The sequence below is a fragment of the Lontra canadensis genome, unplaced genomic scaffold (assembly GCF_010015895.1).
Source record: "Lontra canadensis isolate GAN:19392208 unplaced genomic scaffold, GSC_riverotter_1.0 scaffold48, whole genome shotgun sequence".
Classification (NCBI taxonomy): Eukaryota; Metazoa; Chordata; class Mammalia; order Carnivora; family Mustelidae; genus Lontra; species Lontra canadensis.
In genome coordinates, this window is record NW_022631042.1 from 13,021,134 (window position 1) to 13,041,766 (window position 20,633).

The 20,633-nt window shown below is 35.0% G+C and overlaps 2 protein-coding genes across 5 annotated transcripts in view; one reads left to right on the plus strand and one right to left on the minus strand.

Annotated features, from left to right (window-relative positions):
- The window catches only part of COG5 (component of oligomeric golgi complex 5), a 276,431-nt gene that overhangs the window by 188,300 nt on the left and 67,498 nt on the right, over nucleotides 1-20,633 (minus strand). The window lies entirely within an intron of this gene.
- Nucleotides 11,600-17,716, plus strand: GPR22 (G protein-coupled receptor 22). 4 transcript variants are annotated; one of them, XM_032873376.1, is made up of 3 exons: nucleotides 11,600-12,015; nucleotides 12,972-14,009; nucleotides 15,659-17,716. In XM_032873376.1, the coding sequence occupies exon 3, from the start codon at nucleotides 15,684-15,686 to the stop codon at nucleotides 16,983-16,985; it is 1,302 nt and encodes a 433-aa protein (XP_032729267.1). In that variant the 5' UTR covers nucleotides 11,600-12,015; nucleotides 12,972-14,009; nucleotides 15,659-15,683; the 3' UTR covers nucleotides 16,986-17,716. The 4 variants fall into 4 exon arrangements, with proteins under 4 accessions (XP_032729267.1, XP_032729268.1, XP_032729269.1 ...); XM_032873377.1 differs by having other exon boundaries at nucleotides 12,972-13,912; XM_032873378.1 differs by having other exon boundaries at nucleotides 12,972-13,235.

Here is a 20,633-nt window from a genome sequence, read left to right on the forward strand (position 1 = left end):
AACAGAGGCACTTATGAAAGAAAACTGTCCAGGTTGAATATTTTAAGTGCGAAGACTCTAAATTACAGGACACAAAATACCACCAGCCTATTATTAGACTGTAACATAAGAAGGCATAAAAAGTAAAACAAAGTGTTTAATCACTTAAAGACAGCAGTAAAAAGAATCCCCCAAGAAGGTTCATAATTAATTACTAAAAGAAATTATAGGATAATTAGTTTTTAAAACAAATTTGGAACTTCTGCTTCCAACCTAATAGAGTAATTGGTATAGGACTTACCCTAGCAACTGGAAAACTGGACTAACTTTATGCTACTGTTTTCAGATCCTGGACAAAAGGAGAGCAAGGCTGTGATCGCTAGGAAACAAATGAAGTGAGCTCTAGAATTATTGAGTCTTTCTGCCTAAATACACACTCTCCTACAACATAAAAGGAAACCCCAGCAAGGCATAACTAATGGTCTATAGATGAGTTCAAGGGACAAATCTGAATCAAGGAAGGTTGAGGTAAATGGAAGGGGAAGCAGATCAAAATAATAGAAAAAGGCAAGCTAAGCAGAGAAACAGTTCCAGAAATTAGTTTTTAGGATTTCTTGAATCTTTAAAAAAAAAAAATATATATATATATACATATATATATATAGCTATGAAAACATACAGTGAGACTCAAAGAGGCCAGGCGAAGAACAACCAGAAAGCCTGCAAACTGACCAATTTTCAGAGTTCACAACGAGAGCACTGCAACATATTCTAGCTTGAAGGCCAAAATGAAGAGATGCCATTGAACAGAGGGGCATTCAGTATATATCTATGAAGGACCATGCCTTAATGGTAGGGCTAAGCTAGTCTTACAGTAAAGTTTCCTCTGAAGCTTACCCCATATAGCTTAAAAACAAACCTTAAAAGGATCAAGTTGATCCACAAGTAACTTGACTACCTGACAGAACAAAGTGCAACATTCTTTACAGGAAGACAACAAAACGCATTTACAGTGTTCAAACACAATGGTCAGTATTCAATCAAAAATTATTATATGGGCGCCTGGCTGGCTCAATGGGTGGAATGGGCAACTCTCCATCTCAGAGGTTTTAAGTTCGAACCTCGCGTTGGATGTAGAGATTGCTTTTTATTTATTTATTTAAAGATTTTATTTATTCATTTGACAGACAGAGATGACAAGTAGGCAGAGAGGCAGGCAGAGAGAGAGAGGAGGAAGCAGGCTTCCCGCGGAGCAGAGAGCCCGACGTGGGGCTCGATCCCCGGACCCTGGGATCATGACCTGAGCCGAAGGCAGAGGCTTTAACCCACTGAGCCACCCAGGCGCCCCTAGAGATTGCTTTTTAAAAACAACAACAGTCATTTGAACTAGCAAGATGCAAAAAGATGATGGAATTAAGAGACAAAGATCTTAAAATATCTATTACAACTAGGAACACAAAGTCAAGGAAAACATGAACACAATGAAAAAAGAAATGTAAACTATAAAAATTAGTCACATAAAATCTCTAGAGCTGAAAAACACAGTTATTTGAACTGAAAAATTCACTGGAAGGGCTCAAGGTAGATCAGCCATTACAAAAGAAAAGATCGAAGGACCTGAAATAAGAGCAAACCAAAACTACCTAAACTGAAACTACAAAACAATAAATGAACAAAGCATCAGTGGTCCATGTGCCAATACCAGGAGTCTAAAATATACATGATCAGAGTCCCAAAGGAGAGGAAAGATGTGACAGAAAAAAAAAGTATTTGAAGAACGAATTATTTTTCAAATTTGGTAAGAAAGTAAAAAAACAAGCAGCAGCAGCAGTAGCAGCCCAGACCCAAGAATCTATATGAGCCCCAAGCAAAGCAGGAAGGGAAACACAAAGAAAACACACCAAGGCACATCACAGTGAAATTATAGGATAGAATGAAAAAAAAAAAAAGAAAATCTGTAAAAGAGCCAGAGGAAGACAACACACTAACAAAAACCAAAGATAAGAATGACCAGACTTCTTATCACAAACTACATATGCCAGAAAACAACAAAATAACTTCTAATTGATCAAAGAAAAAAACAGTTTTCTACATCAAGTGAAAATAAGTCAAAAACGACAAAAGAAACACATTTTTACCAACAACAGAATTTGTTGCCAGAAAGCCTGCGCTCCAAAACAACAAAGTCAGAGTTCTTCAAATCGGAAGGAAAATACCAGAATCTCTGATGTACTTAAAAAAAAAAAAAAAAAAAAAAAAAGTGCCAGAAAGGGTAAATACAGTTGATCCTCAAACAACATAGGTTTGAACTGTATGCAGCCACTTACACAGCTTGTTTTTATAAACACAGTACTGTAAGTGTGTTTTCTCTAGCTTACTTGAAGAATACAGCATACAACCCACAGAGCACACAAAGTATGTTAATTGTGCATGTTACCATTAAGGCTTCCAGTCAACAACAGGCTATCAGTAGTTAAGTTTGGGGGGAGTTAAAAATTATACACGGATTTTTAATTGCACGGAGAACAGCATCCCAACCCTCATGTTGTTCACCAGTCAACTATATATAAATATAAATTTTTCTTAAAAGTTTTATTTAAAAGATGATTGGCTATTTGCAACAAAAAGTAACGATAACGAAGTTTGTAAATCAGAAGCTATTTTTTTTAAAAAATAGCACAAAAGATGGAAGAGGGACAAAAGAAGTGATATGATAATAAGGATCTAACATTATATATGATGTGATCTATAATTTATAAACAGACTGTGTGGTAAGTTAAACATGTATATCATAAAACCTTAAATAACTACTAAAATAAGAAGACTAAAAAAAATCGGTGGGGCGCCTGGGTGGCTCAGTGGGTTAAGCCGCTGCCTTCGGCTCAGGTCATGATCTCAGGGTCCTGGGATCGATTCCCGCATCGGGCTCTCTGCTCAGCAGGGAGCCTGCTTCTCTCTCTCTCTCTCTCTCTCTCTCTCTCTCTGCCTGCCTCTCTGTCTACTTGTGATCTCTCTCTGTCAAATAAATAAATAAAATCTTAAAAAAAAATAGGTAATAAGTCAGTAGACTACTTCTCCACTTTATTTACTTTATTTATTCATCATTAAAAATTAGTTATTAAAAATCCAAACAAAATGGAATAGCAAAAATTACCCCATCCAAAAAAGGTGAGAAAAAGGAGAAAAAAATGAGCAAATAACACATGGAGCAAACAAAACAAATGTCAAGTGGAGGGCTTAAATCTAACGATACAGAAAATTACGTTGAATGTAAATGCTCTGTACTCCAGTTAAAAGACAGAAATCAGAATAGCAAAAAAAGCTAAAACAAATTATTACAATCTGCAAAAAAGATACCATTAAAACAAAGATGCAGAAGAGTAAAATGACTGAGAAAATATGTATACGATGTAAACCAAAAAACAAACCAGCTACTGAAATCAGACAAAGCAGATGTCAGAACAAGAATTAATATTACGGTTAAAGACATACATTTGATAATACTCTTAACTGTGCATATATCCAGTAAAAATATATGATGTAAAAACTGGAAAAAGTCCAAGGAGAAATAGACAAGTCCAGAATTATAGTTGGAAACTTTACAACTCCTCTTTCAGTAAAAAGTTACTTTCAGTAAAAAGCTAGTAAAACAAACAAAAATAAAATTAGGAAGGTTAGAAAATATGGGACCAATGTTATCAATCAACTTGACCTATTTAACATTTAAGAAACACTATGCTCAACAATGGGAGAAAACACATTATTTTCAAATATGGAACATTCACCAAGACAGACTACTTTGGGCCATTAAACAAACTTAAATACATTTTTTAATACTGTAATTTTACCAATTATTTTCTCTTAATGGAATTAAATGTGAAGTAAATAACAAAAAATTAGAAAAATTACCCAATATTTGGAAACTGAAAATTTTTTAAATAACACAGGTGTCAGCAAAGAAATACAAGGGAAATTAAAGAACATACTAAAATGAATGATATACATAATCAGATCTGTGAGATGTCAGTAAAACATTGTACTGAGCATATAGTCGATAAAAAGAGATTAAAGTCTATCAAAGGTACTTTCACTAATGTAGTAGATGGAAGGAAATACTAAAGGTAAGAGCAGAAATCAATAAACTAGAAATAATAATAAGAACACTGTTCACTAAGAACAGTGAAACCAAATGCTGGTTATTTGAAAAAAATCAGTAAAATTAGTATGACTGTAGGCAAACTGAAAAAAAGGAAGATACAAATATCCACTATCAGTAATGAAAGGGAGATAGAGTGCCAATCCTACAGATAACTAAAATATAATGAGAAGCTGTTAAAAACAAATGATGCTAATAAATTAGGCAAATTAAATGATTTAAACAAAAATTCAAACTATATTTATCATCAAAACAGACACAAGAAAATAGAAAATCTGAATCCATCATCCATTAAATTATTTCAATTTATAACTAAAAGGTTTAAATAATATAAAACCTCCTGGGCTCATATATCTTGTCTTTTGAATTTGCAAGATGTGTAATGAAGGCTTGGTCTTGATCTTATACAGATTTTTTTTTTTTTTTTACTAAAAAAAGAGAAACCATTTTCAATTCACTCTACAAATCCCAACACTGTCCTGATTCTAAAACCAGACAAAAACATTACAATAAAAGAAAATGGCAGATCAAGATTTCTCATGAATATACAGACGAAAGACTTCACCAAAATATTTGCAAATAAGATCGTGCAATATCTTATCGGGTGTTCTACCATGACCAAGTGGGTCATGACATAATCTAATATCATGGTAAATAGCAGCCAGGACAGCTGAGGTTATAGGGCAACCAACCAACTCAAACTCTAAGGAAAAACCAGGTGCCTTGAGGAACATTTAGGACATGAGCACCCTTCGGAAAACAGTGGGTACCAGTAAAAGTAATCCCCTATGGCTGTTAATGAATTGCTAGAGGCTAAATGTGTGCCAGCAAGAGATACAGAACCTACGGAGGCCACAAACAAAAAAGAGAAGGTGTATGTACCCAATGGTTCTTCAAAAACCTCACCAGGTATGCACACACACACAGAGATTAGGTGCAGAGTAAAAGGCCCCGGAAGGCACTCCTCCTGGCATGGGAGTGATGACAGTAGCAGCCACTGAGGGCAAGGCATAAAGCCCAGCCTGGCTCCTTTCCACCATCTCTAATACAAGAGGGAAAAAAGGCCTGAAACCACTGAAGGAAGTGCAATAAAACCTGCCAGTCTCTGGACGTGGCTGAAAACCCATCAGAGCTGGGGAAGGAAACAGCAAACAGAACAGAATAAAACAAAACCTATACCTCCGAGGGAGGAAGAAGAATTAGTCCTACAAAGGGAAGTAGGGAAGGGACGCTGAGAAATCCCCTTTCCCAAAACCCAGGACACAGCAGTTGCCCGGCCCACTACGACGGCTCTGTTGCCATACCCAAGACAATAACGGATCTGGGTAGAAGTGGCAGCACACTGGGCTTGAGTAAGCCAAACTGACTGACAACCACAATCTGCTTCCATAGTTTGCAGACCCAAAGAGAGATGTTTTTGATCTGCTGATCTTCCGAGTGGCACACCTGAAAGCTGGGCTATTGGCAACAGCCCGAGAAGCCCCCCGGTCCATAAGAACACCCACAATGCTCTTCAAGGGGTGTACTGGTCAGAGCTAGGACAACAGAATCAAGTGATGACATTCACTGTCAGTTTTCTGTCACTGACCCTGGCTGAAAAGCTGCAGCAGCAAAATGGATACCACCAGCGTATATCTGGGCTGAACCATAAGTGAACCAGGCCAAGGTATTTACAGGAACTTCTGTAAATCAAGGGCTCCACTGAGCTAGGGCCTTTGCTTCAAGAAGTGAGAGATACTATTTCAGGAGTTAGAGATACAGTTTCTCCCAAAAGGGGTCACTTCCACCCCTTCACGCGACACCAAGATGTCACTAAGGACAGGCCGGCTGCATCACTGAACAAACCATCTGCACTTGGTCAGTGCAATTTCTTGGGTCCTTTTCTTGTGAACTGTCAAGTCTGAGTCAAGCTACCCTCAAAACGGCAGTATCATGCCGGAGAGTTTGCAAGGAGTCTATGGGTCAGGTGCGTAGTTTTCACAAGACCTGAACAGCAGGCCTTTTCAAAAGAGATGCACTTGGTAGCTGGGTCAGGCAGGTGGCACTGCTGTACTAAGAAATGGCCTGAGTACCTTAGCAGCCCTGTGTCTTTAACTAAAGCTGTGATTTTCTTTTCTCTCCTCTAGGGATAATCCATTGTTTGTGCTGGATCACTCAGGAAGGGGACATGCAGCATCCCACGAAGGGAGAATCTCCTGTGAACTCATAAGCATTCACAGTGTAAGCATGTAGAAGTAAAAATGGCAATACCAAATATACATTTGGCAGAGGAAGCCAGAACAACAGTAATATTGAACAGGCCCCCAGACTCCACCCACACTCTAGCTTTTCTTGAATTTGACTGTTTTCCCCCCTGCGGGAACACAGACCAAGGAATTTAACACATACACAAAAGGGACTATAGCCACAGCTGCCAGGAGAAGACATTATTTTCTGACCTGGAGCACGGGGAGTATATCATAGTGGGGAAGTGGGGGAGGCTAGCCTGCGCAGGAGGACTGAAGTGGTAGGAGGCTTTTCTTCTGCTTGGCTCCTCACCCCAGGGTCAGTGCAACTTCCTCCCCCGTGCCTCCCAGCTCCTGCAAGAGCCTGGGCATCCTTACTTTGCCCTGTGCACACTGCCACAGCTCCACTGTGCAGCCCACAGAGCCTTCAGCCTCCCTTGCCACCTCCGGTGCTTTCTCCCCATACGATCAGGTAGCCTGGTGCTTGGGCACCCCATCCAACAGAGCTGTAAAAGTTTGAATTCCCCCCGCCCCCATCCTTGATGGTTCCCTACCATACTAGGCTTTACCTTAAGAAGCTGAGAATCAGAGGGTACAAAGAAGGGCTCTGCACCAATAAGCAAGACTTAACATATATGTTCAAACTGCCTACTTGACTTCAACAAAGAAAGCTATAATGTATTCAGTCTACTCATACCCATTGCTGACACCTTTTGGCCCAAAGGCTTACTGCCTTATTGACATAATAACATTCTTTCCTTCTCTAGCCTAGAGAGTAAGCATCAACCAAAGCATCATTCAGGCAGCTCTGTTCTAGGTCTCACTGCTTAGCCTCTAAATATTCATCAACAGGTAAGTCAGCAGGGGATCTACTGGCTTCCCACTTCAACAAGAGCATTTGCTACTAAACTGACCCACAAGGACACTTGTCTTTTCTCTTGCAGGAAGCTATGTTTCTGTCAACATCACGGCTTTATTCTCAAACTGTCAAAAATCAGGATGAGTCTACGATTTTACTCTATTAGCAAGCTATGAAGCTAGTCTGTTCTTGTCACGGATGCTGCCAGAAGGCCTAAGATGCCTTGGTCACCGGGAAAGGACCTTATTATCCATGACACAGCAAGAAGTAAGAGGACAGTTCACCTTCCCACCCAAGTTCCTTTGGCAGAGGGGCCTAGATGAATACTCTGTATACAGTGGATTTGCATTACAGCCAAATGACACTGAGCTTTAAAATTGACCATTTTTATAACAAGCAGAAGCAAGTCTGCTCTTTGGGGAGTCCTTACTGCATAGCTCAAGGTTGCTAGCTTCAAACACAACCCTGAGAACTGGTCCAGACAAAGAACACTCAGGTTTTTCCAATCTTGGTATACCCAGCAATACCCAGCAGACCCCAGGACATTCAGGAACGCTCAGTGCTCCTGGCAGAGTGCTTCTCCCAATACATTCCTATCAAATTTAATATCAGAATATATTATCTAGTTCATCAACTGACTTGGTTTCAGGACACAGAAATGAATGTGATTTTGCATAATAAACCACAAAGGAGAATTATAGAAAGAAAATGAAGCAGCAGAAGAGAAGCCACTGAAAAAAGGCACAAACATGACTGTATAATTCTGACATAAATGTAAGAGAAAAATATCAACAGAAAGCATCCATAATATTTAAGAATGTAAAGAAGAAGGTAAGTCAGTGAAAACAGAAACCCAAAAAACTTGGAGCAGGGGCCCAAGGGGACAAGGCCCCCAAAAAACATGCCAACATTAGGACAACAAACAGAAATTAAGAAGTAGTAATAGTCACAGGGTCCAAAATCTAGATTTGGATAAGAAAATGGAAGGGAAAGCCATGTATTTATTTTTATAATATATGTGATGCTGACAACTGACTTACAAATACATAGTGTAAAAAATGAAAATGAAAAATTTTAAAAGTCCAACTTAGGTGAAGTAGAAAGGTTGGGGAGGAACATTTTGTGGAGTTTTTCTGTTAAAAGAATATGGTTCTTATGCATGTACTTTATCTAATTATAATCAGTTTTCAATTATTCTCATACCAATAATGAATCACCAACATTGTTGACTCTCTGCTACCTTGGCTACTCCCCATTTGATGAAGGTTTCAGCAGATGGTCCATTTCTACTTTTCTGGTAAAACATTTGTTGTGAAAGAAATTTAAAGTTGAGAAGCCAAATGAAATTTCTGAATTGCCTTTCAACCAAAATAATCCTTTCTTCATTGGGCTTTAGTATCAGAGAGAGTTGAGAGTTAGCTATATTAAGTATTCATTGAAAAAGCACCCTTGAAGCCATACAATTTAAAAAGTGCATTTTTCAGCAGTTAGGAACTGCTTTTGCATATATATTTTACAAACAGTTTCAAAGCACTTTTCAGTTGTCACTAATTACAATATTTCACGAAGTTGAATTTTTTTTTTATTTACAAACTCAGAATCATCAAAGAAGTAGTATCAGAAGTAGACACAAACTGGACAAGAATGACCTGATATGAACAGTGCAATGTAAATGTGAACAACAAATCACTCTCTCACATTCATGGCTGTTCAAACTTAAGGCAACAGATGTATACAATTAAAAATCAAAGACTTTCATATCAAAAATGTTAGGAATTGAAATTCTTATGCAATCAAAATATTTATAACAAAAAACCCCAGAACTCAGTGAAAGGATTTTAATGGAGATATTTGGGGGCTTAGATTCATATCCATAACTTAGGTATCATTCGTAAGGTAAAACTGTTTTTCTACGTTATCAATTAGCTAATTAATAATTAATCTATAAAATTATTTTATAACATAATATCTAGTCTTAAGCCACCAACTGTTTAAAATTAGTATCTTCTATAAATACAAAATATATTAAATGCACAAGTGTAAAAATTTGTTACTATGGAAATAAAAATCTTTGTTAATTCTGACATATAATTTGACACTAATTTTTTCGTGAAAATAGTATAATCTAATTCTGAATCATGTATTTTAGATATTTTCATCTGTGTTAAAAACAAAACAAATGTAGTTAGGATTATCCTGCTAATAAATCACTAAACCAATCTGTGGTTTTTAAAAGGAAAACCATACTAAATGTTGTGTGCAATAAAAATAATTGTTGTTTGTGGTATCTTGTGTATCCTTAATCACAAGTCACTTACTTGCACGTGAAATAAAGTGCAGTGTCCAAGTCTGAGCTTTTTTGCTGCCATTATTTCTTACAGAGATAGAATTTGTTTTTTTCAAAAGAGTCTAACTTGGAAATATTGTATTACAGAGAGGTAAAGAAAACACAGAAATAAACTTCCACAAAAAGAATCAAAGCTATATTGTGTCCCAAAGAATGCTTGACTTGCCAAAAGTCATATAACTAATAAGCAGTGACTGAACCCAGATCATCCAATTTTAAGTCCCAAGTATCTTCAGAATTTTCCAGAAAGGGGGCCAACTATGGGGAGATGGGGGAAGAGGGAGGAAGTCACAGAGGTCCAACACTGGCTCTGCTACTAACTTACCTAGACTTTTTCAAGTCATTAAACTTCTTTGAGTCTTGGTTGCCTCTACTTCATAGGGATATCTTGATGATCAACATAAGTGTACTTGAACTCTTTGGCAGAAAAGCACTCTGTGTATTTCACTACATTAATGATTTCTTGTCCCCACCACAAGTTTCAATTGATGCTAATATCTTTCCTCCAATTTTAGTTTGAAGCTCTGGTTTTAGTCTGAAGCTTAACATAACATTGTGTGTCCATGTGCTTGCACACTATCTTTCAACATGGTTGGCACTCTAACAACATCCTTTTCTGCAACCTTCAAAATGCATGAAAAGTAGCACAACAACACTTTAATATTTAGCATTACCAAGGCCGTGCATAAAATTTTAGGAATTCACAACAAAATTTTCCACATTACTCTCAACTTCTATACAAATGCAATTCAAAACTCACATACTACTCAGCCAGCCCCCTGTGAAGCTTAAACACTACCAGAAGATTACAAACATGTATACTGCTTTTTTAAATTATAAAAGAATAATTCCAGTTACAAATTAAAAATTTAGCATACATTTTTAAAAATGAATTCTGATATTCCTAAAATAATGGAAATAGGTGATGATCAATATTCTAATAATTCAGTCATTTGCAAGGTCTTCTATTTTGTGAACACAGAATCCAGCCACTTCATATATTCAAACCTAAAAAAGCATTTCCCTCAATACTGAGAGTAGGTAAACAAAGTTAATAGAAACTTATTCTTAAAGTAATACTTTAATTACTTCTACTTGTTTTTATTCTTTTGACAATCTACCTTAAAATAATTTAGCCTTATAACTTGTGAAGACACATAACTACTAGTTTCCTTTTTCCTTTACTGCTTTGTTTACCCGATAACTTTCACACACAGCTACATATACTATTTAAGGCACAGCAATCCATTAAAACTGCCCAGGTTAAAAATAGAAATAGCCGGTTGAAATAAAACATTATGGCAGTTGATCATTATATATCTACTAAATAAAAGGGTTACCAAAGGTGAAGACAGAGAAGTAATCTGAAAGGAAAGAACATGATTAAATCTTTATACATTGAGACTATGCTAATAGTAATAGCATTTTAAAAAAACATTTTAGGGTAGAACCACCTTGGAGCAATCTCATTAATATTCTGAATGAATGAATGAATGAAGGAATGAATGGAATGAATGAACACCTGAATGAATACTGCAGTAGTAACAAGGTTTAACACCTTGAGATGCTCACAACAATTTGAAATACACAGAAAAGATGACTTGAATACAAACAAACTAGTTGAAATTCAATGTGGTTCACAGTAAAGATGCAGCGGCTTTCTATTTGTAGAACAAAGAATCTCAACCAAAAACATATAGACGACGAAAATATTCCCGAGTGCAATCATCTAGGCTTCAGAAAGAATATACACTTTCCACCATGCGATTCTTTCTTACCCCCCTCCACCCCCCTGTATTTTTTAATGTTTGGCACAAGTGAACAACAAACCAGAATAGAATACACATTTTTAAAAGACTAATTTACTCATATTCTATTTAAGAGCAGCAGACGACTACTTATAAATATAGCCTTTTAAAAAAGCATCCTTATATAAAACAGTGGAGGGGGGGAATCCCTGCTCTACATATGAAGCACGGTTTAAGCCCAATACAACTGACCAATCAAAATTAGTGAACGCACTGCATCTCTCTGCAGTGGGGAGAAGCGACAAGGTAGGCTGTCATTCTGCAAAAGCTGCCCAGAACAGGCTTTCCTCTGAAAAGCAGTGCCATTCCTTTTTAGAAACTGAATCTAAATGTTGTCTCTGGAGACAAGAAGCCTTCAGTATGTTCAATTACTTCATTACGTTTTTCAGACGCTTATTGATTCCACAGTAGGAAGAGTGAGAGACTGCAGCAGCCTCTCGGCAGCACCACACGTCCCATACGTTAGCAGGACCGCTGAGACAATGGCACAGGACAGACACATGTTTTCATTAAGGTCTTTTCTGAAGAGATGTTTATGACCCTCTTCCCCCAGTCCTCTGCTAACAAGTGAACAAAAATGCATCAGTCAAAACTGGAAAACGCTTCAACTACATCAGGAATGTATCAAATCCTTAGCGGAGGTAAGATGTGTTCCCTTATTAACAGTATAAGCTGCTTTTGAACTGGCATAGTGGGTTAAAATTACTTTGAAAAATTTCAACCTAAATTTTAACAGTTTATTTGCTTAATTCTATTTATTGCTAAACATGTATTGTTTAGATCGACTTCTTTTAAGACATAACATTTTAAATGTAATTATTTTTAGGATGCAATGTTAAATACCAAAAATTTTCTTTGTTGATTCACTAGGGAGACATCACCTTTTAAGTCACTTCGGACCTACTAAATATTCTTAATGTCATCAGGATAGTTTTTCTCAAGTGCTCAAAAAATGTTTTTATTTCTTAAAAGGACTGGGTTTACTATTTAGCTATTATTTATTATTCAGTTTTAGGTTAAGTTCGTTATCGGGCATGTTCACTGAAAATTATTTAGTGTGCAGTCACACTTTGCATTACCGTTTGCATTTCAACTGCATGAACAACCCATCCGTAGACATTTATAAGCATCTTACCATGGGATAGGTTTGAATCAGCTGATACTCAAACCATGTGCTAATAATTAAGCAAGCTACCATATTTCCCAGTAGGAAACAGTGTTAAATTTATTGTAAAGACAAGAGAGAAAGACAGTATGTGTAGTGTATGCTAATTGATCATAATCTCTGAAAACCTAGGCTAGCTTCTAAACGGAGAGCAGAAATTAGTTTTAAACTGCAGCCTCTCCTTCACGGTTCTATCTATAATGCTACCTCTATTACTGAATCACATAACATTTGCAAAATCTGTTAAGAAAAGAAAATACTTAAAGAATCCCTTAAATTTATGCATAGGTGGTGGCTCTACTAATACAGTTTGCTTACTTTGATAACAAATTACTGCGTACGGTGTCAAAGTCAACAAAACTGAAGTAACTTGTGTTAATTGCAAATTATTAGGAACCCTATTTCTTAACCATTTTTTTTCTTTTTCACAAGGGCCCACAGCAGCTAATTCAGTATTTGCAACTGACAATATGAAGAATGCGTCTGATCAAACACCTCTCTAGCTGCCTGAACCAAAAACTGCAGGATATTCTTCTGACACATGAATTTAAGACGTTAAGGAGTTAAAACCAGAAAATACACGTCCACATTACTGCTGGGATATAACACATGGACAGCAATCATCCTAAGAAGATGCTATATAAAATAGACACAAAAAGAAAAACAATTTAACTGCGAAAGCCTGAGAACAAAATGGTGAGCATTTTTAAAAGGGGAGTTTATACTTTAACATACCGGGATTGTGGAGCTGTTTCCTGAAGAAACAATGAGGCACAGAATGCCAAAAAGAGAATGCCATATATTAGCAGCAAGCTAAATAAAGCTTTATCATGTATTTTCTGCACTAAATATTCAGATATTCATAGCACTTGATATTACTAAAGGATTTTTTCATCTAAGTTTTAGGACTATGTATCCTCTTCTAATGAAAACAAATCAAATTAAATAGCAGATGGTTTTTATCAAAAGAACATGGACTGGATTTATAATACAAAGCAAGTTATGTGATCAAGAAATCATTTCAAACTAATGAGGACTGCTGTAGAAACAGATTTACATTTGTAACAGAAGGATGTCGAAATACATTTTAGAAGCTAGAAACCGTATGTCTCCTTTTTTGTTTTCACATGTTCTGGAAAATAAAGAGACACTATCATATATTCCCTCAAAGGGAAACACAATTCCTATCATTTGAGGAAGTTTCTCTTGGTCGTGACTTTTTAAGGCAAAACAAACACAAATATTTTGTACTGGTCTTTAGAAATCCATCAGCCAACTAAATCTCACAATTCATGCAGTTTGAAGTATTGGAGAGAAAATGAAAGAATTTCTACAAGACATGAAATAAAACACAGCTACTTCACTGTTGTCAGGTAAAAATTCATGTCAAAATCTGTCAATGACATCATGAATCAATTTGTGAAAATCTGCTATAGTGAGCCAAAAGGCCAATAAGGCAACAGCAAACAGGTAGGTCAGAAGATGCATGCACCGCACCACACTGTTTAACATTTACAAAAGAAAACAATCTTGCTCTAGAGGAGACGCGTTTTACTTAGTTACCCTCTAACTTGGCATTTCTGCTTTATCTAATTATAAATCTAACTGATGACAAAGACCTGATGTTTAATCTGTCAGTTCTGAAAATCTGGCACACTTAAAATTTTCCATTTTCATATGATTTCACTGTTAGCTAAGACTTTCACTTGAGTATATGCCTTTAGTGATACTTTATACCAAGCTCAAAGGAATTAATAATGTTGTCATCTGTGTTTCTGAAATATCGCCCCTAAAATAATATGCATAAATAAAATTGTATTCAAAAAGCTGTCGAAGGTTACACCAAGTGAAAGGTTAACATGAATCTTGGAAATTATTAGTCTTTATAATTTATGTTTGATTATGATTTTGCAGTCAAAACGCTGTACTTGAAATGTGAAATATAGTTGGTTGTATGATTTTATGTTAACTGAATATACTCATTACTGACATGTTAGCCCAGAAAGTCAGACATTATTTTTATAAATTATTCTAACCCTCTATATATTAAAATATAGATTTATATGAATTGGCAAAAGAGCTTATTTTTTAATCGTTTTTAATTGTTGTTTTCCTCAAAATTATTCACACCGGGTGATTTATTTACCAAAGGTTTCACATGGAATGTATAACTTTAAAAGATTCCTCAGAAAATGGGCTTCAGATACTCCTTTTCCAAAATTTCATGTTTTACTTTAAAAATCCTGTTTAAACATATAAAATCAAATGATATAGCCTCTTAAACCACTCCAAAAATGATTATTACTTAACATGATATTAAATTTCAATTTCCTTCTTCCACAATAAATGAGAGGGTGTGGTCACAAAATAAATCATTCATTGGAGTGATTAGTACTCTTTTACCAAGTTTTGTGGTGTTCTACTTTAACATAATGTCCTTTCTCATCCAATTTTTATTACATAAGTTTGTCCATTATGAAGTTTGACGAGCATTTGCACTACAAAATATGTAATATTTATCATTTGCCTACTTTCTAGGGGAGAGAGCTCCAAATATCCCCAAGCACACTGTAGACTCCTGAATAAGAGTTTCAACCAAGAACATGGACAAAATGGTTTTAAACAACTAGGGCTCTGTGCCATTTATCATTTTAAATGAACTCTTGTCCTGTTCATTTGAAATCTCATGAGAATAATTATACCTATGCTAATTAGGCTAGAACATATTAAAACAGCATTTATTACCCACCTACTCACAACACTTTAAAATGAAATATTAAAACACCAGGCTAAAATTAGTTTTGCATACTGGGTAGTTTTATTGTACAAAAAGATACCGTATCTCAAAAAGCCTGAAAAACCCAAATGAGGAAAATCTTTGGGGATCTTGAGTTATTCTGAACTATATAGGAGTCAAAGGGAGAATCCAATTCCCTGTTACATCAAAACAATGCAACCTTGCTGTCTCCTAATTCTACCTTTGCCATTAATAGTTTAGAAACTTAAAAATTAAGCCAAGTACACAATAAAAAGACTATTTTTTAAAAACAAGGAACACATGTTTTATACGTCATTTAAATTGCCAAATATCAAAGAGTTTATTCTATTTCACTTTCTAGGAAAAACACCAACTGCTCCAAAAGAATGTGTTTTTCTCCCATTCTGGAAACCAACATGCAGTCTGAATCTAACATTACAGTGCGAGATGACATTGATGACATCAACACCAATATGTACCAACCACTATCATATCCATTAAGCTTTCAAGTGTCTCTCACCGGATTTCTTATGTTAGAAATTGTGTTGGGACTTGGCAGCAACCTCACCGTATTGGTACTTTACTGCATGAAATCCAACTTAATCAACTCTGTCAGTAACATTATTACAATGAATCTTCATGTACTTGATGTAATAATTTGTGTGGGATGTATTCCTCTAACTATAGTTATCCTTCTGCTTTCACTGGAGAGTAACACTGCTCTCATCTGCTGTTTCCATGAGGCCTGTGTATCTTTCGCAAGTGTCTCAACAGCAATCAACGTTTTTGCTATCACTTTGGACAGATATGACATCTCTGTAAAACCTGCAAACCGAATTCTGACAATGGGCAGAGCTGTAATGCTAATGATATCCATTTGGATCTTTTCGTTTTTCTCTTTCCTGATTCCCTTTATTGAGGTAAATTTTTTCAGTCTTCAAAGTGGAAATACGTGGGAAAACAAGACACTTTTGTGTGTCAGTACAAATGAATACTACACCGAACTGGGAATGTATTACCACCTGCTAGTACAGATCCCAATATTCTTTTTCACTGTCATAGTAATGTTAATCACATACACCAAAATCCTTCAGGCTCTTAACATTCGAATCGGAACAAGATTTTCAACAGGGCAGAAGAAGAAAACAAGAAAGAAAAAGACAATTTCTCTAACCACACAGCATGAGACTACAGACATGTCACAAAGCAGTGGTGGGAGAAATGTGGTCTTTGGTGTAAGAACTTCAGTCTCTGTAATAATCGCCCTCCGGCGAGCCGTGAAACGACACCGTGAGCGACGGGAAAGGCAAAAAAGAGTCTTCAGGATGTCTTTATTGATTATTTCTACATTTCTTCTCTGCTGGACACCCATTTCTGTTTTAAATACCACCATTTTATGTTTAGGCCCAAGTGACCTTTTAGTAAAATTAAGGTTGTGTTTTCTAGTCATGGCTTATGGAACAACTATATTTCACCCTTTATTATATGCATTTACTAGACAAAAATTTCAGAAGGTCTTGAAAAGTAAAATGAAAAAGCGAGTTGTTTCCATAGTGGAAGCTGATCCTCTGCCTAATAATGCTGTAATACACAATTCTTGGATAGATCCTAAAAGAAACAAAAAAATTACCTTTGAAGACAGTGAAATAAGAGAAAAATGTTTAGTACCTCAGGTTGTCACAGACTAGGGAAAAATCTAAGTTTCATTAAGCCCACATTTAAATTGTAAAAAAATGAAATTACTGCCAAATATAAGAAAAAACATTTTAAGTATTGGTTATGTTGTAAATTTTCGATGTAAATGTCAAGATTAGATTAGGTCATATATATTCAATTTCTTCATTACAATGTATTTGTTGCATGGCAGTCTGTTAAAGTAATATTGTGTATATTTTGTCAATATTATGTCCATCAGAAGATATTCATGTAAGTCATATTTTCTAAATAATAAATACATAGCCTTAAAACAGTGTATAACTTTAAAATGTAACTGACACAGGTATCCTTTTCTTTTTTTTATGAGGTGTATTTGTTTCTATGCCACAAGCTATAGATATATTTATATAAATGACAAGTGGAATAGCACTTTAATATAAGAACAAAAATTATGGTCTCCAATCAAAATAATTCAGAATTTTCTGTCACTACATTATGTTTTCTGGTATAGTCTATTTGCTATATATTTGATGCATCAAAAATAATGAACTATGTGTGAAACTTTATCCTTTTTTTTGAATGCCGAAAATTGTAGAATTTATCAGGATTTTAAAATTTAAGAACCAAGAAACAACCCTGTATATACACTCTAAGATAGGGAAACTTTGAAATTCAAGTTTATTATGAAAAAGAGATTGATTTTCTAAGATCAAGGGCACTATGCCTATAAATATATGAATAAACCGACAATAAAGGGAAGGAAGAAAACTAAAGCACCAGCCTCTTTTCTTCCTTCCTCACTTTGCTTGAGTCTAAGCCAAATGTTCCGGGATTAATATAGTATACTGGTAAAAACCAGTGCATTAAAATAAACTAACTTCCTAACTTTATTTAAGTCAGTCTTTTTGTATACCAGAAGTCAGCTGTTAAAATCTGAATAAAAGAAAGAAAAAAAGACTTTCTATCATTGTAGAGAAGCTGCACAAAGCCAATGATTTCTAATTTTAGATATATAGCAACTTTAGAGTAATAAAATTTACACAAGTTTCCTATACTATGATAGCTTCCAAATGTTTCAAAGAACAATAGTTCTATTTCCATTCTTAATAAGTGGCAATAAATCTTGTCAATTTTTTTACTTTACACCACTTAATCTAACTTTAATCCTTGTGTCTCCGATCTTCAATTCATGTTGGAAAAGTATAAAATTACTAATCCTAACTACAGATAAAAGGTTTGGGAATCTCATATCAAACAAATATTTTCCAACTGTTATAATCCAATAATATATCAGTGAGTGCTAATTACCACTATATCAGAAAAATAGCAATAAGTTACTTTAAATAGGCAAATACAGTTCTTGCTACCTTATAATTGATAACTGGGCAACTTTTTATTCTATTTTTTTTTAACACTGTGTCCATCAAATCAAGTAACAACTCATCTTTAAATAAAATTTTATGTCAAGGAATTCAGTAATACATCACTTTTACATAAGTAAGTGAGGTTGAGATTTACCCAGTCTAGTTTACTGAATACATTAATCCTTGAGAGAAATGAGCACCATGCAATAGCTTGAATTCCCTGAGGTTACATGGGAAATTTAATGTGATTTATTTCTGATAATGTTATCATGTCAAATCTTAGCAAAAGAACAGTATCCTTCTTTCTTGTTTTCTACTTTCATGGAATTAAAGATATGCTTCAATTTGACAAAATGTAGCATAAGAAAACAGACATTTTTCAGAACCCTGTAGAGAAATTAAGACTTCATAGGTAAGGGTATTAAAATTTTTTTCATTCAGTAAACATATTTGGCACAGAATATCTCCTAATATAGCCATTAAAATTTTTTAAACTAATTTTATACTTAAACTTCCAAGCATAAATTATAATTGTATTTAGTTTTATAATCTTCATAAAAATTAGTCTATTTTTAGAATTTTCATATTAAGAGAAACCCTCTGTGTCTTAAATATTTTTAGTCTTCAAGTCTATAAGCATGCCAAAGAACTTGGTTAAAAAACATTTTTAAGTATATTTGCCTAAACTGCTTTCATGCCCTCTTGTGTTCTGTAATAAGAAATCTAACAAAATAATAAATGGCAAATATTATAATGTTGCCTTCTAAACTGTTATTATTTCTACGCTTGACACTGGAACAGACAATTAACAAGCATTTTTGCCCTCCTGTAATGGACTTTCAAGTATTCAAAAGTAACATCCATTGTTTTACAACAAAGAAAATTCATACCTACCAAACAACTTCTAATTGCTCTTTAATGTTAAATAGTATGTAATATGTAAACCAAAATAATAGTTATATTAAAGGATCAGCTTTTGAAAACAAGTCACAAATATGCTTAAAATTAATGACCTCAGCTTAAATGAGAGAATGAGAAGCTTAGACAACTTTAAGTGTTTGTTCTATGAAAAGGTGAAGTATTTTTATTTTCCTCATGATGGGCTTCACCAAAACGTGTGTGTCTTTCACTGTATTTCTAATAATTTTATGGGAAAAAATATAAATACCAATTTTTCATGTTAGAATGAAATCTGTAAATGCAAAAGCAACAGCGGTAACAGTAAACTCAATATGGGTCCTTCTGCCACAAATCACAGGCACAGGCATCCATTTATATATAGTTAACTGGGTTAGTTCTTCAAAACCACAGAAGTAAGAACTATTATTTTAAAAATAAATCAAACTTGAGCTCAATAAGATATGGAACTCTCTTGCTTGCTAACTCCAGGAGGTCGTTAGTCTACCAATTAGTCTGAACAGATGTTCAAACCTATTATGAAAGTTTAAGAATTTATAATTATGCTTTAAAAAAATGCCATCCATAATATTTCTGATCTCACCACGGTAAGTCAATTTTTAGGTATGTGGTCTACTTGTCTATTTTTTTAATCCCCCAAATAAAATGATAGCAAAATCTAAGTTCTCTGGGCATTAAAAATCAAACTCCTCATTTAACTGAGATTTGACTGAAAGATGAAAACCGAAAGATAAGAAAGCAGGTGCTTAGTAAGACTTTAGTCAACATAGTAATTTGACTACTTTCCAAAGTCTTCTAAAAGACTATTTTCCGAAGTCAATAAAACTTTTAGTTTCATTACACCTTGATTGTACATTTAAGTAAGCTTAGTAATTCAGTTAATATTTGAATCCTTACATTGTAGAAGGCACTATGTTAGGTACACATATTCATATTGAATACAGTCATTACCCTGGAAGCTTAACCTAGAATCAAGGTAGTTAAAAGTCTGGCAATACCTACAAAAAGGCAGAATGCAGTAAATACTATGGAAAAAAAAAACAACAACAATGTTCTTAATAATCTTAAGAAGAAAGGAATTATGTTGGATTTAAAAACAATATAAATAAAAGCATTATTGAAGAAAGCTACTGAAGCAGACTTAGAAATGGTAAATTGCTCTCTTTAGAAGGAAAGTTATACAATAGTGAGAAACTCATCTGTTAGGTTAAACTGGGGCCAAAGACAGAAAGAAGGCTTTAAATATCGGCAGAGATATTTGAGCAGGGGAATAAGACAATGATAAATGGGTTACAAATCAATCAATCAGCAATATGTAGAAAGGGTTGATTGAGTAAGACACGTAACAGGAAGATGAGAAACCAAATCGCTGGTTAGGTAAGACACAGAAGACGGGAA